The sequence below is a fragment of the Staurois parvus genome, unplaced genomic scaffold (genome assembly GCF_062004578.1).
Source record: "Staurois parvus isolate SC_StPar_1 unplaced genomic scaffold, SC_StPar_1.0 ptg000327l, whole genome shotgun sequence".
NCBI lineage: Eukaryota > Metazoa > Chordata > Amphibia > Anura > Ranidae > Staurois > Staurois parvus.
In genome coordinates this window covers 2,518,957-2,540,914 of record NW_028318123.1, presented here as the reverse complement: position 1 = coordinate 2,540,914, position 21,958 = coordinate 2,518,957, and the positions used below count along the sequence as shown (strand labels likewise).

General features: G+C 40.5%; 1 protein-coding gene across 1 annotated transcript in view; it reads right to left on the bottom strand.

Annotated features, from left to right (window-relative positions):
* Positions 1-21,958, bottom strand: part of PRKX (protein kinase cAMP-dependent X-linked catalytic subunit) — a 194,997-nt gene that overhangs the window by 30,027 nt on the left and 143,012 nt on the right. Inside the window, exons 3-4 of the mRNA XM_089683881.1 lie at positions 12,932-13,195; positions 1,007-1,126 (exon numbers count right to left, since the gene is read on the bottom strand). Coding sequence (XP_089540007.1) covers positions 1,007-1,126; positions 12,932-13,195 — 384 coding nt within the window. The remainder of the gene's footprint in view (positions 1-1,006; positions 1,127-12,931; positions 13,196-21,958) is intronic.

Genomic DNA, 21,958 nt, shown 5'->3' with positions numbered 1-21,958 from the left:
GCTGCAATGGAGACTGAGTAGAACTATGGGCAAATTATTTTTCCCATTTTGGATAGAGTAAGGGAGGGATATAGCTCCTGTAAGTTTCTTTTTGACATCTGTGTCCCATTGTGGAAATTTCCCTACACTTCTTACCCCATAGCCAAACAGAAGTGAGATGAAATCCTAAAATGAGTGAATTCCTGAATGTCACCAAGGCCACCAGAACCAGTGTCCCAATTGGAAGATATTCTGGTTTTGGGGCAACCCAGATTTGGGATTTTCTTTTACTTTCACTCTTGAGGACAATGGTAAACAGGGCAAACAGAGAGGGCGAACCTCTCTAACAGGAGAACCAACAGCAATAAAAACTGGCAGGGTTGCTAATATTTCCCCACTCTATCCAAAAAAAAAAAAAAAAAAGAAAAAGTTTTGCTTTTAGTTATACATAAATTCTGCATTATGCCAGGGGTGTCTGGATCACAAAACTGACTGCAGAAACTTAAGCCAGCCATAGATGGATTCAATCTCGGCCGGTCCCTGCAGAACTGGCTGAGAATCAATCTATATGTGGGCAGGCTGGTTGTGCTGAAGTCGGTCTATCGGTCTCCAGCCTGTCTGATTTTTTCCACACAATCACTACCTGCAGCTATAGCCGCCAGCACTAATCGTTGTGTTCTGCCAGTAGGGAAGGCTCCCTGTCAGCAGAACACAGCAGCACTGTGGGAATCAAGCAATTTTCTTTCCTTCCACCGATGGTAGAAGGAAAGAAAATTGCATAATCTATGGCCTGCTTTTGCATATCCACCGGCTGACAGTTCCCACATATATTTTAAACTCATTCCGCTATATATTTATTTTAAACAATGATTCTATTAATTAAACAAAGTGCAGTATTTTTGAAAAATAGAACTTATAGTTGTTTAATAACATAAGGAATTAGAAAATGCCTTCACGTTGTTCCAAGAATAATCAGTAAAAATGTATTCTAGTGGATGTAAAAATAATAGAAAAAAAAAATACTCACCCAGACAACATTTCAAATATTAGAATGCCTAAAGCCCACCAGTCCACCGCTCTTCCATGGCCTTTACTCTGAATGACTTCAGGTGCAAGATACTCCGGTGTTCCACACAGTGTCCACGTTCTGCAATCAAAAACAATGAAAATCAGGTTTATTATGTCAGTAATATAATCATGATCTTATAGCGAAGTCTTCAGATCTGGGAAACTGTATATAGAAATGAGGTTTACAAATAGGAAAGGTCATAATAGGTTAAGGCTAGCTCAAGAAAGGGATGATCACCCTGACCTTTCACCTCCTCTGAATACAGAGTGAAAAGATCACCTCTTTTCCATGTAGAAAATGCAGAGATCCATAAAAAAATGGCATGGACATGCTGGGAAATCTTAGCAAGCACTTCTGAGACGCTTGTTTGCAAAGGCACAGTTATACCATTACAGGAGATGCTCAAATCAATCACATTATCAAATAAAGATGAACGGCCTAAATTAAAACCAAGAGCTCATATCAATGATAATTAGTGTCATCAGTTAAAGCGGTATTAAACCCCAAACCAAAAATGTAATATATTGCAGCTTACCAATCATTAGATATGATGGCTGCATCTGTTTTCTTTTCTTTGGCTTTTCCCCCTCTGTTTTCACCTGGTGATGTGGCCAGTAACTCACCTCCTGTATTAGTGAGACACAACTCTGTATGATGAGCACAGGAGGCACAGCAGGCAGAAGCATTGACAGTTTGAGGGAGAGGGGAGTGTTAGATGTACTAGCAGATTTAGATACACTAACAAATTGAAGCCAAACTCCAGCTCACACTTTATAATCAGTTACAGCAAACAGATTTTATTTTTGGAATAAAGGTTTTTGCATGAATAAATAAAAGTTGATCATTGTACCCCCTGCCAGTGTTAAGTGTTTTTGTCTCATCCATGTAAACTGATACATTCTGCTAGAGACCTTGTGCCTTTGAAAAACAACATATGTACTGGCTGGGTCACATGATGAAAACAGAAGAAAAAGCCTAAAAAAAAACGAATGCAGCCATCGCATCTAAGAATTAGTACGCTGCAATATAATAAATGTTTGCTTTTGAGTTTAATACCGCTTTACATATCTTAAAAAGCTTTTTTTTATTATCAAATTAGAAATAAAGTGTCCTCCACATTGTCTAATTACGCTTTTATATATGATTTTCAATAATTGTCTGTTACATGACGGCCAGTTGAATGTTGTCTGCCCATAGAATTCATTCATTCAGTGGGCAGACAGCATTCATCTGGCCATCAGGTGGCTACCAAAGTCAAACAACAACCATGCTTGTTAATGTATGTATACTGTTGGCAGTTTCTATTGTCCTTGTTGTCCCCATTTTTTCAAAGTGCATCTTTTTTTTTTTTTTCCATTAACCCCACCCTCCCCAGATGCATTCTTACCTCCATCCCGTTACCTCCCTTAATGTTTCCATTTTTCTTTGAAAATCTCCTTTGTACACCTTTAGACATCTACGGATCATGCCCCGTTACAGAGTATTCATTTGCCAAATTCTATTCCAAGCAAATGTTATGGGTTTTTTTTTTCCTATTACATGTATACTATACAGATTTTTTTTTACCATTTATCATGCAAGCATATTCAAAGTCTGAACATTCTTTACATATACTAGAGATCCTCAACCAGAAGCACCATGACTACATTACTTTCAGCACTGCTTAGCTAGGAAATGACATATGACATCATGAAAAGGTCCAGCTTGACCAAGGGTTATCTAGTAGATAAATATGATAAGTATGAAGTAATTCCAATTTTTAAATCAAAAAAGAAAAAAACATATTTCTACAAACTGCCACTAGATGGTGGTATACAATAAGCTTAGCTACCCATCTGAGCTGTACATATGAATTCGGCTAAATTTGCTACAATGTGTTGTCTGCCATTGTCTTTTACAATAAAGAATGAGAGTTTGAAAATGCTGACTATTGGGTGATTATATTCATAGATATATACACAAGCAGAAAGAATGGCTTTCCGGTGTGTTTTTTTAATATTAATAATAAAGTAAATGAAATCTTGCTACTGAATACATATTAGCCACCTTGCTCATGAAATTGTTTCACAAATTAAAGTATATGTAAACCCTCACCTTGTCAAAAACCCATTCAGTTTAAAATAGAAATGAAAGGGAAAACATTTGTGCATACAGGCGGACCTCAGTTTATGAACGCCTTGGTTAACGTCATTTTCGGTTTACGAATGAAAATCCGTTGAAAATAATGCCTCAGTTTACAAATTTTTTTTCGCAATACAAATGGATTAATTGGTTTTCAACGCATTTACATTTTTTTTAATCATGTCCCTGTACAGCACTATGCCTTTAAAGTGCACTTTATAAAGAGCTTTGAACAAAAGACAACTTTTTTCTGACCTCCGGAACGGATTAATTGGTTTTCAATGCATTTACAAATTGTTTTTTAATCATGTCCCTGTACAGTATTTATGCATTTAAAGTGCACTTTATAAAGAGCTTTGAACAGATAAGACATTTTTTTTTTAACTTTTTTCTGACCTCCAGATTGGATTAATTGGTTTCAGTGCATTCCTATGGGAAACCGCGTTTTGGTTTATGAATTTTTCACAATACAAAAAGTCCCACAGAACGAATTAAATTTGTAAATCGAGGTACGCCTATACATATAAAAACATTATAAATACTGTGTTTCCCTTTTTCATGAATGATCACATTCCTCTGTTTTTGGCTGCACAAGGATCTTAGAGAACCGGGGGGAGAAACAGCAGTACACTGATCTTCCTAGTGAAAGACTATGCAGGAGTGTGTATTAGCAGAAGGAGGAGAGCATAGCTAGAAAACTGACCATGCTGTGCTCTACTGCCTAGTGTAGTCAGTTTTTAATAGGGAAGTAGAGTGACTGACAGGAACACCAGGGATTCCACAAAAAGGAAGCAAAACAAAGACAGCAGGAAATATTTTCATACAAGTACATGGTACAGCAGGCATATATCAGGAATATGAAATGTTGGGTTTACATATCCTTTATGTATTAAAAAAGCCATTCAATGAATGTATAGCCACAAAGCATTTTCCAGACAGTGAGGGTAATTCACTAAAGAAGCAGACACTGTTCACTTAAAGTGAATATTCACTGAGGTTAGTAAATATTGTAAAGCTGTGGTCATTTCTGTCATCCAATCGTCTGCAAGCAAAAAAAATGTTTTTTTTTTTCATTTGTTTTCCCTTGTGCATGAATGGGTATTTAAGTGAAAACAGTTTCAGCTTACTTACTAATGTGGGATTAATCCCAAAAGCAAAAAAGTATTATATTGCAGTTTACCACTCATTAGATGTGGTGGATGCATTAGTTTTCTTTTCTTTGGCTTTTCCCCCTCTCTGCCCTATGGACAGCAGCATTGAGAGACTGGATGGAGGGAGTGTTAGCTGCATTAGCAGATTTAAATACACAAACAAATTGAAGACAAACTCCAGCCAGTACTTCGTAAGCACTTAAACCAGTTTTTTTTCTCTTGGGATAAAGGGTTTACATAAATAAAAGTTGCCCGTTGTAAGCTCCCCTGCTAGAATTAAATGACTTGTCTCATCTCTCTAACTGATACATTCTGCTGGAGAGCTTGTCCTTTTGAAAAACAACAGACTTACTGGCTGGATCACCAGGTAAAATTAGAAGAAAGCAAACCTAAAAAAAAAAACAAAAAAAAAAATGAATACAGCCATCACATGTAAGAAATGGTAAGCTGCGATATAAGAAATGTTTGCTTTTGAGTTTAATACCTCCTAAACTCAGTGAACAAACTCCTCCAAATCATTGGATTCAGGTGTTCCAATCACCTCCATGGCCACAGGTGTATAAAATCAAGCATCTAGGCATGCAGACTGCTTCTACAAACATTTGTGAAAGAATGGGTCGCTCTCAGGAGCTCAGTGAATTCAACCATGGTACCGTGTAATAGGTTGCCACCTGTGCAATAAGTCCATCTGTGAAATTTCCTTGCTACTAAATATTCCACATTCAACTGTTAGTGGTATTATAACAAAGTGGAAGCAACTGGGAACAACAACTCATCCACGAAGTGGTAGGCCACGTAAAATGACAGAGCGGGGTCAGTGCATGCTGAAGTGCACAGTGCACAAAAGTCGTCAACTGTCTGCAGAGTGAATAGCTAAAGACCTCCAAACTTTGTGTGGCTTTCAGATTAGAACAGTGAGAGAACATAGCTAGAACATAGAGAGCTTCACGGAATGGGTTTCCATGGCCGAGCAGCTGCATCCAAGCCTTACATCACCAAGTGCAATGCAAAGCGTCCAATGCAGTGGCGTAAAGCACGTTGCCACTGGACTCTAGAGTGGTGGAGACGTGTTCTCTGGAGTGACGAATCACGCTTCTCTGTCTGGCAATCCAATGAACACGACTGGGTTTGGCGGTTGCCAGGAGAACAGTACTTACTTGACTGCATTGTGCCAAGTGTAAAGTTTGGTGGAGGGGGGGTAATGGTGTGGGGTTCTTTTTCAGGGGTTGGGCTTGGCCCCTTAGTTCCAGTGAAGGTAACTCTTAAGGCGTCAGCATACCAAGACATTTTGGACAATTTCATGTTCCCAACTTTGCGGGAACAGTTTGGGGATGGCTCCTTCCTGTTCCAACATGACTGCGCACCAGTGCACAAAGCAAGGTCCATAAAGACATGGATGAGCAAGTTTGGGGAGGAGGAACTTGACTGGCCTGCACAGAGTCCTGACCTCAACCCAATAGAACACCTCTGGGATGAATTGGAGCGGAGACTGTGAGCCAGGCCTTCTCGTCCAACATCAGTGCCTGACCTCACAAATGCGCTTCTGGAAGAATGGTCAAACATTCCCATAGACACACTCCTAAACCTTGTGGGCAGCCTTCCCAGAAGAGTTGAAGCTGTTATAGCTGCAAAGGGTGGGCCAACTCAATATTGAACCCTATAGACTAAGACTGGGATGCCAATGAAGTTCATGTGCGTGTAAAGGCAGGCGTCCCAATACTTCTGGCAATATAGTGTATGTGCAGAGGACAGAATCCTAGCTCCTGTATCTCCATTAGAGAGATTCACCCTCTCTTTTTGTCCTGTTTATCATTATTATTGAAAGAAAACCCCCCAAATTTTGGGTTGTCTCTAGAAAAGTAATAGAGGAGACATTTTCCAATGGGGACACTAAGGGAATTGCTTGGGGACCCAGGTCACCAGAACGAAATTGCAGAGATTTTCTCACTTTCTGTTTTGGCCATGGGACAGGAAGAGAACGAATGTCTTCCCAATGGGACACAGATGGGAAAAAAATATACACAGGGGTTATAACCATACCTTTCTCTATCCAAAATGAACAAAAACGTCTTGCCTATAGTCCTACTTTAAGTGGCTTATAGAGATGGGGACTTGTAACAATGGGAGGCATAGCAGCAGCAGCTTGTACCACCAAGCATGGATACTGTCCAGTGTAGAATGCAGAAAACCTGGGGGGGGCAGAAGGCAGTAGAGAAAGAGCAGTACATCAATATTCCCAGTGAAAGCTATGCAGAGGGATGTGTCAGAAAAAGACAAAAGGAACAGCAGTACACCGATTCTCCCAGTGAAGAGCTATGCAGGGGGATGTGTCAGCAGGAGACAGAGAAACAGCAGCACACTGACCTATCCAGTGAACGGCGGTGCAGGGTGGAGTGTCAACAGAAGTCCGCAAACTGAAGTATAGGCAGGCTGTGCTCCCAAATAGAATGCAAAGAACCAAACTGACCACACTAGGATGGATATGCTTTCATGTCCTGCCATGGTCAGCTTGAAATAAGAAAGCAGAGGGACTGACAGGATCACCAAGCATTTCCCACAAAGGAAGCATTGCAAAGAGAACAGAATATTTTAAAGTACATATGAAATGTTGGTGTAAGAAATACTTTGTGTTTGTCTTCAATGCCTCTTACAGAGCACCGACCAGCGGTGAAGAGCGGTGGATGACCACCAGGAGCTTCCGGAACAACAATGGAACGCAAATTGGACGTGACATCAAGGGGGCAGTAAGAGAGAGGTCTGAAGAAGAAGCAACCACGCATGCTCCGAAACGTGTTACTGCCCCCTCGACGTCACTTCTGGTTGTGTTTCAATGTGGTTCTGGAAGCTCCTGGTGGCCATCCACTGCTCTGCACTGCTGGTCGGTGCGCTGTCAGTGGATCATACCCCTTACAGGAGGAATTCTTGGTGTCTATTATTGGCACAGATAAGTTAGTTTACACTGCTTACTAGTAAGTGTTTTTATTCCTTGTGCCTAATAAACCTTTATACATATTGTACTTAGAAGATCCTTCTCTCTTTTTGTAGATTGAGACCAATCACTCTGCTATAGTTCCTGTATTACAAGCCACTGGCAGTCTGAAATTACAAATTTTGTTTAGGCTGCACCTTGAAATATTTGTTTTCTATATGCCAACAATAGGAGATTTCAAATAGAATGCATTGCGTGTCAAATACAGGGCTCAATCACAGATTCCATGAGTAGGTGGAGGGTTACATAAGCAATGTTATCCAGCCTTTGGTCATGCTCTAATTATCCATCATTTTCACAACAAACTTGTTTATATAATCTACATTCTCAGTATGACTAAAAGGTATACAAGCGATGTTATCGTTTTTTTGGTCAAGGTTTAATTTTTCCATTATTTCCACAATAAATGTGTTTGCATCAGCTACATTATTGCTCTTAACTCGCCAAATAATAAAAGGTTATCAAACTAAAGTAACTTGCAGTCAAAACATCCCTAAGAAAAAAAAAAGAAGAGCTTTCATTTGCTAAATTGCATTTTGAAAAGAAATGAAAATGTCATCCAAAAAGTTTATCCCATTAGCGAAAAATTACATTTTGTCAGATAAAATAAATTAATTTGTTCTTAGAACTTGTATACTATTAATTTGAACGTTTCTATCATCAAGCAATGGTGAGGCAGAAAAAGCAATAATGAGATAAAAATCTACTTTATAGTATGCGTTCAGAAAAGTACAGTAAGTTCTTCTGTATTCTACGAAACCTAAAATGAACTTTCTATCATCTAATCGCCACTCTTTACTAGGCAACATCTAATAATCTGTTCTTTCAGGAAGCTGACAGATCTATAAATAAATAAACGGATGTGAAGCAACAGGCCAAAAAAAAAAGAAACACTCACATAACAAAGCGGTGAAATCTAACACTGTCATAGTAACTCGTTTGTTGGAGGCTAGCACAATTTCTTTTCACACCGGCAAAGTGTAAAACATTGAATAATATGACCAAGGATAAAAAAAGAAATGTGCTATAAGTAAGGGTTGGGAATACAGAATATACTGACACTTAAAGTGTTACTAAATGGGCAGCACAGTGGCTAAATGGTTAGCACTTCCGCCTGGCAGTACTAAGGTCGGTGGTTCGAATCCCAGGCAGTTAGAATCCCAACTGCCTGGAATTTGCTTGATCTCCCTGTGCCTGCGTGGGTTTCCACCAGGTACTCTGGTTTCCTCCCACACTCTAAAGACAAGGTTAATTGGATCCTGTCTAAATTGGCCCTAGTATGTGTATGTATGAATGTAAGTTAGGGACCTTAGATTGTACACCCCTTGAGGGTTAGGGACTAATGTGAATGTACAATATATATGTGAAGCGCTGAGTAAATTGATGGCTGGGCACTGGTTAATCTTGTAGGAGGAGTTTTCATTCTGCTCTGACTGTCCTATGAGGCTGCATAACCCCTGACCATCTGTCTGGACAGTGATGATTGGCCCTGTGCTGATAACAAACACCCTTCCAAAGGACGAAAAAAATTATTTAGCCATACACACTAAACTGAGCATGTGCAGACTGACCCCTAGAGCTATCAGCAGATGGATTGGGGACATTAATAGAAAGGGAGGATCAGAGAAGACAGGATCAAACAGCCTTTCTACACAATGCAGTGGATTAACCTCTTAGGTTGCACAGTGGGTATAACAAGCATGCTTTTCTGCCTATATAGATGGATTTTACCGTTGTGGGTTTAGTAACACTTTAAGGTCCATGTGCACTGGGCATAAAAAAAGCTGCTTAACCCAGGTGTTTTGCATTTTGTTTTTCAGTCTGTAGAAACAGCTCTACGTTAGCCTGTGTGTCCATGCACATTAGGGAGTTACAGAGCATATTTTCAGAGGAGCGCTTAGTGGCAGAAATAAAAAACCCTTCTGAATCCTGTTTTTGAGAGGATCTTTCAGGCAGAAAACTACTTAAGGCTCATAAACACGGCATTTAGAAGCATTCCGTGTTTTCAAGTGAACATTGGAAAATGAGCAGATGGGAATATTTTGGAAAAACCGCTTATAAAAGCAAATTCCCATAAACTCTCATAAATTCTTGTGCAAATACAAGTGACAATGCCCTCTGATAGAACACCTCCCCCCAGCATGGCATACTCACCCATACACGATCCTTTGTCCCCTGCTCACTTAGTCAGAGTCCTCGCTCTATTGCTCAGATGGAACAAGGTTTCCAAGTATGGGGCAGGATGTGACCTACATGTGACAGTAGAGGGCCCTGCGAGGCCAACTGGCAGACCCACACAATGTCCTGTGGGCAGACAGTAATATCATCCACCCTGGTAAGCTCCATGACACCAGAACTAATCAGGGGTGGCCTTACATTCCAACAATGCATAGAATTTATTAGAATTGAACTGTCAAATCCTATTTGAGCTTTCTAGTTTAAAGCTAAACTCCAAACAAACATAAAAACAAATGTATCTTGTTATATATTTTATGATTTTAATTTCTTAATAAATATATATTTTACATACCTTGAAGCACTAGGAGAAAAAGGGGCATTATTCTGAGCCAATCATGGCTCTATTTCTTTGCACAATACTGTAACTTTCCCTTCCGAGCAAGCTTACAGAAGAGGGAAGGTGGATACCTTTACCAGTGTGCTCTGCTGCATCTATACATGTTGGGTGGGTTGGTGATCAAGCTATACTAAAGTAGAGATAACTCTTCTGTCTGTCCAAGATCCTTGAGTCAAAAGATAGACTTGATAGAATTACAAATATCTTAGTAGTGAAGAACATTTACATATATTTAATCTATAAATTTAGCTCAATGGTCTCTAAACTGCAGCCTTTTAGCTTGCTTTTATCTGGCCTTTGGGGCACGGTTCCTACTACTGACATCAACGTTGAGGCACCATTCCTTCCAGTGACACCAATGAAGGTGCACCATTCCTTCCACTGACACCAACAATGATGGGGCACTATTCCTCCCATGGGCCCCAACGATGGGGCACTATTCCTCCCATGTACACCAACGATGGGGCACTATTCCTCCCATGTACACCAACGATGGGGCACTATTCCTCCCATGTACACCAACGATGGGGCACTATTCCTCCCATGTACATCAACGATGGGGCACTATTCCTCCCATGTACACCAACGATGGGGCACTATTCCTCCCATGTACACCAACGATGGGGCACTATTCCTCCCATGTACACCAACGATGGGGCACTATTCTTTACATGTAGACCAACGATGGGGCACTTTTCCTCCCATGGACAGCAACAATGGGGCACTATTCCTCCCATGGACAGCAACAATGGTGCACTATTCCTCCAATGGACAGCAACAATGGGGCACTATTCCTCCCATGGACAGCAACAATGGGGCACTATTCCTCCCATGAACAGCAACAATGGGGCAATATTCCTCCCACAGACACTAAAGATAGAGCACTATTCCTCACACAAACATCAACAAAGGGGCGCCATTCTATCCACTTTCACCAACAATGGGGCACTATTTCTCCCACAGATACCAATGATGGGACACTATTCCTCCCACAGACACCAACGATGAGACACTATTCCTCCCACGAACAACAAAGATAGGGCACTATCCTTCCCACAAACATGAAAAATGGGGCACTCTTCCTCCCAAGGACAACAATGATGGGGCACTCTTCCTCCTCCTACTGACCAGACACTATAATTCTCTACTCTTGCTAACCACCAAACCTGAGACATTGCCTATTCCCACTGACCACATTCTAGCCCCCTAAATTCTGAACTGTCCCTTTGATTAGAAAGTTTGGAGACCCCTGATTTAGCTGTTTGTCCAGAATTTGGCTTTAATGACAGGTAGAGTATTGGGTGAGAGGCAATGATAACCAGATCATATGCTTTTGCTCCAAGTTTTTCAATGCTGATTTGCATGATGTTAAATCTAACATAGTAAAGGATAACAGCACTGTTCTTCAATGTCCTAAGAAGAAGATGACAGGATGGCTGTTAAGGAGACTGATTTGAAGATCTGAGCCCTGAGCTGAGCGTAGCACAGTCAGAGAACCCCTCACCTTGTGTTTATATGGTTAAACGAAATGCATAAGCAGAGGTCCTGCTGTGTGCACAGGCACTTGACTGTTTTACCGGAACAAGTGAAAAGCAAATCAACAGGATGTTATCCTACTAAGATCTTTTGCAAAGCACTTCAAAACACTTTCAGACATAACCTAAGGCAGGTGTGGCTTACATGGACTCGTAAGCAGCCATATACAGTACACTATCCCCAATTCTCTCTCTGTCCTCTGGTGATCCAATCACATCAGACGTTCAAGCATAGCAGAGGTTAAGCACCATCGGTCACACGATACCTTTCATAAGTTGTCTCATTCCATCACTATAAAGGTGCACATTCAATATTTGTAATTAACTTTTCCTTGAAGACAAGATTACCTTTCAGTTTGTACCAAGATATGAAGAACTACATATGACAGCAAAGTACAATGCCTTCTGCAAGGTATATTTGAATATACAGATTGGTGTCTTCCCATGCATGGTAGATCCAAAAGAGTATGAGGTCACCTAATGGAGGTTACCACACACATGTAGCGACTGGGTTTTTAGTCACCAGAAGGATAGAAAATACCCGTTACTCCATACTACAGGTATGGATGAGTATATGAACCAATTCCCTTCCTCTCATTTGACAGTGCTGAGGCTTGGGGACTGGTCCAATAATGTTGCAAGGGTATTAAGAAAAATCTGTGTCAGACTACAGCAACACTCAATGTTATGTGCTCCTGGGGAAGGGGGACTAAGGCTAACATATTCCCATTTTTGGTATTGTTCCAATAGGCCAATAAGGCCACCTCATAATTTGCAGCAAATAGGGAGATGAAGATAGCAGGTGAGAGTGGATCATAGCATGACAACAGTTTCTGTGGTCTCTGGTTCTTGTGATAAAGGACAGATGACTTCTGGGTTACTACAGTGGTATCTAACTAAAAAAGTGGTCCCACATAAAGTTTAGAAGTTGAAGTTTAGATATGCCTTTTTTGTATAGTCATTTGGTCCATCCAGCTTGGCCCAACAGATATATGCATGTGTTCTGCCTTTAAGATCCAGTGGAAGCTAGAAATCACTTTAGTAGGCATTGCTAGCTTCCAGGGCCTGTGCATGCAGCTGTCCTACTGCTTAGTTAACACGGGGGGTTGCTTACTCGGCACAGGCACCATTGATATTCACCAATAAAAGTAAAGTGTTCTCTGATTGAACCACTCTGACATTGTGATGTGGACTCCCCACCTCTAAACCTCATTCAATCAGAAAATGCTGTGCATTCATTGAGAAAATTCAAAGTGATCTCTGAATGGTGCCGCAAACAACCCCGTGTTCACTAAGCAATAGGGCAGCCACTTTGCTTGGGATTCAAAAGCTAGCAGTGATCACTACAAAGCACAGTCATTTCCAGCTTCTGCAGGGATCAGCAAAGTCCAAGAAATGCCTAAACTTCAGTTTTAAGGAACTTGACACTCAAGCAAAGAAGAAGAAAATGACCAGTAAGGCGGATACAGGCAAGGGCAATGAATAAAACAAAATTTAGTGAGTGCAGGATACCTGTCCGAAAGCTTTTTTGCAAATCCAAAATCTGTTAGTTTGATGTGACCTTCTCGGTCAAGCAATATATTTTCAGGCTTCAAGTCTCTGTAAACAATTTCTTTGGAGTGCAAATATTCTATTGCACAAATAATTTCCGTAGAGTAAAACAGTCCAGTGCTGTTGTTAAAACGTCCCATATTGCGCAAATAGCTAAAAAGTTCTCCTCCCGGTACATACTCCATTAGCATATATAAGAACCGATCATCATGTGAGGTCCAAAACCTGGTGAAAGAGAAAAATTACACCATTAGAAGTCACGAAGTCTAGCAAACATTACTACACAAAAAGGAAGCATTCTATTTGAAACATGCAAATATTTTTCTCCCATTTTTTAAAGGGAAGAAATCTTCAGGAAAGCCCTGACCCCCCCCCCCCCCCCACACACACACACACACACACACCTGTATTTTGTGACCTGGAGTGCTTCTCTCGTGTTCCACTTACATTATTTATTTCAGGTACTTATATAGAGCCGTCAATTTATGCATCTATCTATATATATATCATTTTTTTTTTGTTTACATTCACGAGTCCCTAACCCTCAAGGGGCAATCAAAGGTCCTTAACTTACATTCAAACATACAAATACTAGGGGCAATTTAGACATGATCCAATTAACCTCCCAGCATGTCGTTGCAGTGTGGGAGGAAACCCATACAAGCACAGGGAGAACATGCAAACTCCAGGCAGGTGGTGCTGTGGCTGGGATTCGAATCAACAACTCTAATACTGCCAGGAGGAAGTGCTAACCATTCATTTATTTATTTTATTTTATTTATTTATTTCAGGTACTTTATATAGCGCTGTCAATTTACGCAGTGCTTTACACATATTTATATTGAACATTCACATCAGTCCCTAACCCTCAAGGGGCGTACAATCTAAGGCCCCTAACTCACATTCATACATACACATATTAGGGCCAATTTAGACTGGATCCAATTAACCTACCAGCATGTCTTTGGACCTACTATCCTACCACTTTCCTACCTATTAAACACCCAGACCTAACCTAGCAGACTTGTGCATTTACCCTTCATTATTCATCACCCCTAGATTGTTTTGTCTTGGAAGACCTCGTGGGAGGGAAGCACTGGGAAACTAAGCACCCCTAGCCTACCTTGGTACAGACACACTTCACCAATATGAAACCGCAACACAATCACAAAAAGTCTCATTCAGATTTCGCCAGAAACCTCTGGGACAATAAAATCCCCCCCCCCCCCCAAAAAAAAAAAAAACCACACACACACCTTGCTACACCCTTATGTACCTGTTACTGTCAATTTCTGCATGTTACGCTTTGAACTGGTGTGTAACCAGTGTGTAACGTTTGTAAAAAATAGTTCAATACAAGCATATTGGAAGAAAAAAAGTCTTTGGAGGCAGGACAGTTTACATGTATTGTAAGCTGCCGTATCTCTGCACTGGATATTTTGTCATGTGGTTTACTCTGCAGGTAAACCCTTCTTATGCTCTTATTAACGTGCTCAGTTTGAGTTACCCAGGTTTGTGATAGGTTTACAATAACTCTCCCAAGTCTTCTCTATAATGAATACGAAAATGATGTCATGTAAATAAAACCGCAACGGATGTCATCTGTCCTGCACTCCTTCACTTCTGCAGACTCAGCGCTTCATATATTTTCTGTTTCGGCCATTATTTGGGCTTTCAGCCATCTGTAGCTTTGAAATATACTTTGTATTCTTCCTGAACAGTGAGGATACCCTACAGTGTCAAATAGCCGAAGGCTAACTTTAGCTCACCAATGACCAGTCATGACACAGACCAACACAGATAAATTAGGCATCTAGAAAGTCTTCATGTGTAAATGGTATGGGGGGGGGGGGGGTAGTGAGTATACTTGCAGATTTTTTTTGAGTGGGAGGTGATTTTATATTAGAGATCTTCTACATTAAAGTGGTTCTAAAGCCTAAACATTTATTTTATCTTAATGCATTCCCACTCCCATACCTACCTGAGTCCTCACTTTAACCAGCGATATGCCCATCTGTAGCGGCTCTCTGCTGTCCCCACTCTCATAGGCTTTGCTGAGGCAGCAGGAGCCATTGACTCCCGTGGCTGTCAGTCAAATTCTGTGATGAGGAAGCATGGGGCTTGTGTCCGTTTGTGTCTACGGATGCAGGCAGTGCTGCTTGGGACCTATCCTACAGGTGTGCCACCATAGGATGCAGCTTCCTATGGTGGCACACTGGAAAAAGAAGGAGTCATGAGGCCTGGCGATGGACCTGAGAAGAGGAAGTGTGGGACTGCTCTGTGCAATACCATTGCAGGTAAATATAACATGTTTATTATTTAAAAAAATAATTATGACTTTAAAATCACCTTATATTGTGGAACCCATTATTCAAGACTTCAAGGAAAGAAAGATCTACAATATGACATCCCTCTCAGCAGCAATCTAAGGGATAGAGGAAAGGAAACCTTAAATGTCAAACAAAAAAGGGGAAAGAATTCCTTTTTAAGAAAAGTGTGGAGAGATCTACATACTAATATAAAAGAGAAAGCTGGGTAAGGTTATATTGTATTGCAAGAGAAGTTCATGGACCTCAGGACAAGGGCGAGTAGGAAACCTTCCAATTCACCCCTATAGTTGATATTAAAATGTGGTAACCACAATGCACCCTGCCTGCTTCTATATATTAATAATCCGTTTGCTAAAAAAGAAAGATGATCGTTGTTCCTGTAAATAGTTTCTGTACAATTTCCCAAAGTCTGACGACCATTCTGGGAAGTACAGAACCAACAAGGTGGATATTTCCTTATAAGAAAGGAAAAAAAGTTGCACTAGTGATTAGAACCCTCACTGCTGAAAGTGAAGAAAATCATATGCCTTAATATACTGTATATAGAGTGAATGCTAATGGCACCAACACTGTCCAGAGTAAGTGGGCAAATACCAGTAAGTTATAGGTGGAGTATTCATTTGAAGTGCAGCAGAGGTCAGGATAAAAATACTGACCCAAAAAGAGATCCTCCTATGATTTGGAAGAGCTGGCTATTCTATAAAATCAGACTCAAAAGTAGAAAATTGATAGATTTAGTTAGAAAAATTGTTCTAAGATGGAGGAAGGGCATATGAATATTTTCCACTTAAATAGTGAATAGGAGTTGTAAGCACCGCTTTTGTGCACTGTCCAAATTCCAGATTCTGTAACATGAGAGAAGAACCAGAAAATACTGAGGGACAGCACAAAAAAAAAATGCAAATCAAGTTCTCAAATCATCATAAAAAAATTCTAAAGTAGACAAATGGGACAGTATCTTCTATACCTAAAGAGTAGAGAGGAAATGACACATGGTGCAATGAGACTACCATAAATTAGTATACTGAGTTTTCTCAAGGCACTCCACAAATTAGGAAGCTAGAAAGAAATGAAACAAAATGAAATCCAATGGGTGGATGTCATAGTCAGTCCTGATATCTCAGGTAAGCTCAAGATAATCATTTTCATACTCAGGGGAAACAGCAGAAACTGATGTTTGTTGACTTCATAGGTAGAAAAGTCCCTTATAAAAGTGGCAGGTGGTATACTCCAAAATGGGCAAAGGAAGACTGACATATTGGCTGGGGGGGGGGGGGTCTAAATCATCCAGGTTTATGTACTTTTCAAAAAATGTGCAGTTTATTAAAAATAAAATAGGGAACCCTGATCCTATGAGCCCCAGATGGTATTCGCAAGTACACTATATTCTGTCCAAATCATTGGATTTAGGTGTTCCAATCACCTCCATGACCACAGGTATATAAAATCAAGTACCTAGGCATGCAGACTGCTCCTACAAACATTTGTGAAAGAATGGGTCGCTCTCAGGAGCTTAGTAAATTTAAGCATGGTACCGTGATGGACTTCTTGAACAGGTGGCAAGCTAACTGTTAAATTTCCTTGTTACTAAATATTCCATGGTCAACGGTTAGTGGTATTATAACAAAGTGGAACCAACCGGAAACAGCAACTTCGCTACGAAATGGTAGGCCACATAAAATGACAGAGGGGAGTCAGCGCATGCTAAAGCGCACAGTGCACAGAAGTCGCCAACTGTTTGCAGAGTCAATAGCTAAAGTACTTGCTTGACTGCAATGTGCAAAGTGTAAAGTTTGGTGGAGGGGGGGGGGGGTTATGGTGTGTGGTTGTTTTTCAAGGGTTGGGCTTGGCCCCTTCGTTCCAGTGAAGGGAACTCTTAAGGCGTCAGCATACAAAAGACATTTTGAACAATTTCATGCTTCCAGATTTGTGGGAACAGTTTGGGGATGGCCCCTTCCTGTTTCAACATGACTGCACACCAGTGCACAAAGCAAGGCCCATAAAGACATGGATGAGTGAGTTTAGGGTGGAGGAACTTGATTGGCCTACACAGAATCCTGACCTCAACCCGATAGAATACCTTTGGGAATGAATTAGAGCGGAGACTGCAAGCCAGGCCTTCTTGTCCGACATCAGTGCCTGACCTCACAAATGCGCTTCTGGAAGAATGGTCAAACAGTCTCATAGACACTCCCCTAAACCTTGTGGACAGCCTTCCCAGAAGAGTTGAAGCTGTTATAGCTGCAAAGGGTGGCCAACTCAATATTGAACCCTACAGACCAAGACTGGGATGCCATTAAAGTTCATGTGTATGTAAAGGCAGGCATTCCAATACTTTTGGAAATATAGTGTATATGAATATCCCCATCTACAGAGGATTGTCTACTTATACTGCTTACTGCTATACTGCTTTCTCGAAGAGAGTTAAAAAAAAACAAAAAAAAAAAACAGATCAACAAGTTCCATTTTTCACCAGTGTACACTCTGTACCCTTCAGTACTATGTGAGTGCTGGTGAACAGTAACACAATGTGTTGGTTTGTTATGTACACGGGACTATAAAAAAACCCAGCAACTAAAGCACAGTGGCTTAGTGGTTAGCACGTCTGCCTTACAGTAAATGGGTCATGGGTTCGATTCCCGACCATGGCGCCTTCTGCGTTTGCATGTTCTCCCTGTGCTTGCGTGGGTTTCCTCTGGGTACTCCGGTTTCCTCCCACTCCCACGACATGCTGGTAGGTTAATTGGATCCTGTCTAAATTGGCCCTAATATGTGTATGTATGAATGCAAGTTAGGGACCTTAGATTGTACACCCCTTGGGGGTTAGGAACTGTTGTGAAAGTTCATGATATATGTGTAAAGCGCTGCGTAAATTGACAGCGCTATATAAGTACCTGAAATAAATAAAGCAGGAGCCTGGTGGCAGGGTCTAGAAAAGAAGGTAAAGACTGAAGCCTAAGCATCAAAACTGGGAGGAGCAGAAAATGCTCAAGAAATAAAATAGAATAAGAAAACAATAAGTCATTGGTAAAAAAAAAAGTGGAGGTTTACCTTCAAAGAGAATGTTTATGGCTTTGAGGATTGTGCTTCGAGTGGGAGGCAGACTCTAATTGCCTATAAGCTATCACAGCACTGTAATATATGAAGACTGGGATTCTTTATCACAGCTGCAGACCTCTTGCGTGGAAAGACCAGCAGCATTATGAATGCCAGTGTCCTGTATGTGACCAAAAGAAATACTTTCCCTCAAAGGTGTACGTGAATAAGGTTTTTTTTTTTAAATGTATCTTCTACTGTACATCCCAAGCACAAATCCAAAGTGCTCTATACATACATACATATAATTGCCCTGCAAGAGACAAATTTAGAGGTTTCTATGACGTAGCACTGTGCCACAAGGGTCCAGAACATAATTCAATGTGACATGGTTTCATAAATACCCTTACTGACTACAGAGGCCAGAGAGCTGTTCTAGTTAAGTCAAACTTACACCTAAATAGGGAGTCCTAACGTTTAACAGTGAAATAACTAAAAGGTAGAGAACACATCAACCTGTATATTGGTACAACTAGAGGGTCCAAAGAAGAAAGGGACTGTTTATCACTAAGCTTCATCACATTGTCAGGAAGAAGCCATGATTGCATGAGATGATTTCATCTCAAGAAGATGGAACCTATTCAATTAAAGTCTCATTAGAGACAGGATGTGAGAGCTCTCAGGTAGACTGCTGATGAAGGTATCAAAGGACAAACTGTAAAGTAACTTCTGTTACTGCAGCCCAAAGGGTCATTCACAATAAATGAGTTGTAGGAGACTGGGTTGTGCCATGGCGCTAGAACTGAAATACTGAGAAGTACCACACAGCAGTGAGCATTTCCTAAATAGTCACATATTAAGAAAGCCCTTAGAAAATGAAACTGCAGAGACTGGGTCACAATAGAAGTTGCACCACTGCTTTAGACCTGGAAATCACTCTGTGTCTAAATGGCACAGTATGCAAGGATCTGATAGACCAACATAGAGTGCAGTGTCCCAAGGTGACACATCAGGTTATCTTCACCACTGCCAGAATTTTATTCACACAGGGATCAGGGATGGGGGTTACAGCAGAGGCTATAGGCTTTGAAGTAGGGTGGATTTGATTTAAATCACTAGTGAAAAGCCTCGATTTAAATAATAATTTTTAAAGAGCAACTGTCATCTCTGTCCCGCAGCGGCTCCTCCTCTGACCCACTGTTGACTCACTGACAGTCCCATTCACTTTAATGGGATGGCTGGTGATGTGGAAGTGACACAACAAGGTGAGGGATGTGGCAGCAGCAGGCGAGTGGATGCCCACTAACAGGCGCTGCCATGATGGATCTAAAATGACAGGTGCTCTTTAAATGTAAGGAATCAGACTCATTCTTGCTGGTAGTTAGAATATTTAATATTTGCAAATCAAATGAAGGTTTCCTTTTTAGAATAATAAGCTGTCAGGTTAGTAAAACAGCGATATCAGAACCGATTTTAGGTTAATCGCACATAGTTGGAGAACTACTTAAATTCTTTTATTTCATATTTTTTTTTCATGGTTACTGTGAAATTGTGTAAATGCATCAATGCAGTGCATGTTATCTCAGCTGGCAGAGATTGGATTCATTGAATGAGCTTACCAAAAATGTAAATATTGCAGAATATACAGCCTCATGCTACATAACGAAGCTCCATTTCACATAATAATAAACTAAATTATTAACGTATCTTAAATAGAAACCTATCTTTAGATACTCCAAAAGCATTTTTTAAAATAAATTTGATAAAAATAAAAAAAAATTGATTTAAATTTTAAAAAATTCAATTTAAATATTTTAAAAATCCGCTTTAATTTATTTATTTTTTTAAATCATCGATTTTTATCCACCCTGCTTTGAAGCTGTAAAGCACTCTACGGCTGACACAGTACATTTAGATCTGGAAAGTGCCACAATGCAGAGCCCAGTGCCAGAGGGTCACATTCAAGGCCATCCTCACCCCATTCATGCCCTTACTCACAGAGTAGATCTTCAGAGACTAGGTCAAACCAGAGTGCCATGTCTCTGGACCTGGAGAGTATTCTGTGGCTAAATAATGCACTACACTAAGGTCTGGATAATGCCACAAGCAAAACCCAGTGCCCGAAGGTCACATTCCAAATTAGCTCTACAATCTTTGGTCCAGAAGGTTGCTGATCAGAATAGTTGCTGTGAATAGCCTAGCAGCATATTCAAAGTCTTGATTGAAGTTAACAGGGTAAAAAAAAATATGCATAGTAGAACAAATATCTTGATTGAGAGAAAAATATCAGTAAAAAATACAATTACAGTTTTCCACAGAAGAGCTGACGAAAAAAATGAAATAAAATGGTTGGAGACGAGGTCATACAGGGGTGACTTAACAGCTTTTTTGTTTGCCTGTGTCTCAACCTCTTGAAGGTGACAATATAACCCATATGTCTAAGAATTACTACAATCCTGTGTCCCTCAATGGATGATAAAACACATTTACTACATGTAATATGATTATCATACTTTATGATAGTTTAAGGGATACCTGATAAAAATATCCAAAGCCAGTACCAGAAATATATCCACTGTTATGGATTTGAAAATAATGTTTTTAACCCCAAAATACAATGCTCTGGATGCAAAATTCTGTTTCTCAGTGTTCAGTAACATAGGCATGGAAATGTGCTGTGCACGCCTTTATTACACAGTATCCAGTAATCTACAGGATTAATCATCTTGTCCTGTAAGCCTGGATGTATCCACTGCCTCTGGCAATACAAAAGGTCAAATTTATGACACTTGTGCCACTGCCCAAAAGCTTGGTGACATGTTGCATAACAACGTACTATTGTGATGCATGCTGCTCAGGAATTTGATGAGGATAAAATAATGTGCCATCTGTATAATAGAAAATATCCTGCAGGGGATACTAGACTGTATAAAGCACTGTATAATGCCACTCTATGCAGCAAAAAAGACTTTTATTATATATTCCTAACAAGTTATCTGATTTATTGTAACATGAGGAAACATTATACCTCCCTTGCAGAAGCAGGATATGGTCAGAATTGAAAATAATATGTACATTTCCAACATAAAAAAAAAAGATTTTAAAGACATAAATCCATCAGTGTTGGAAATGTCATTACTGTGCTGTCCAAGAGGCCATGCCCTGCATCAACTGCATTTGATTAAATGCTTAGTCCATACTAAACTAGTTAAGTTTTGTTAAATTCTAACAGGTATTCATCAAGTGTCATCTTGTTAAAGCGTATCCAACAGCAAGAATGGGGAAAACCGGCCGTGTGGTGGCTGAGCTCCGCTGCTCATTCATCCTGCTATTGATCCTGTGTCAACGGTTTCCCCGATTTTTACTCCCAGAACTCCTCCCGGCAGTGGCGAGACGGCTGGGTACCCAGTTCTCCTCCTCCGCATGTCCCCCAGCAAGCATAGGTCGGGCCGGCCTTTGGTGGTTCCCCCGACCTCTTCTCCTCCGGTGGCCATCTTGGACATGAGGCACACACGCAGACATCCCGGGAGGGCATGAGGGATTCCGGTCCATCTTCAGCTCCTGCAAGGAAGCCCTAACCTCAAAAATAGACTCTCTATCCACGGATGTCAGCCTATTCCGA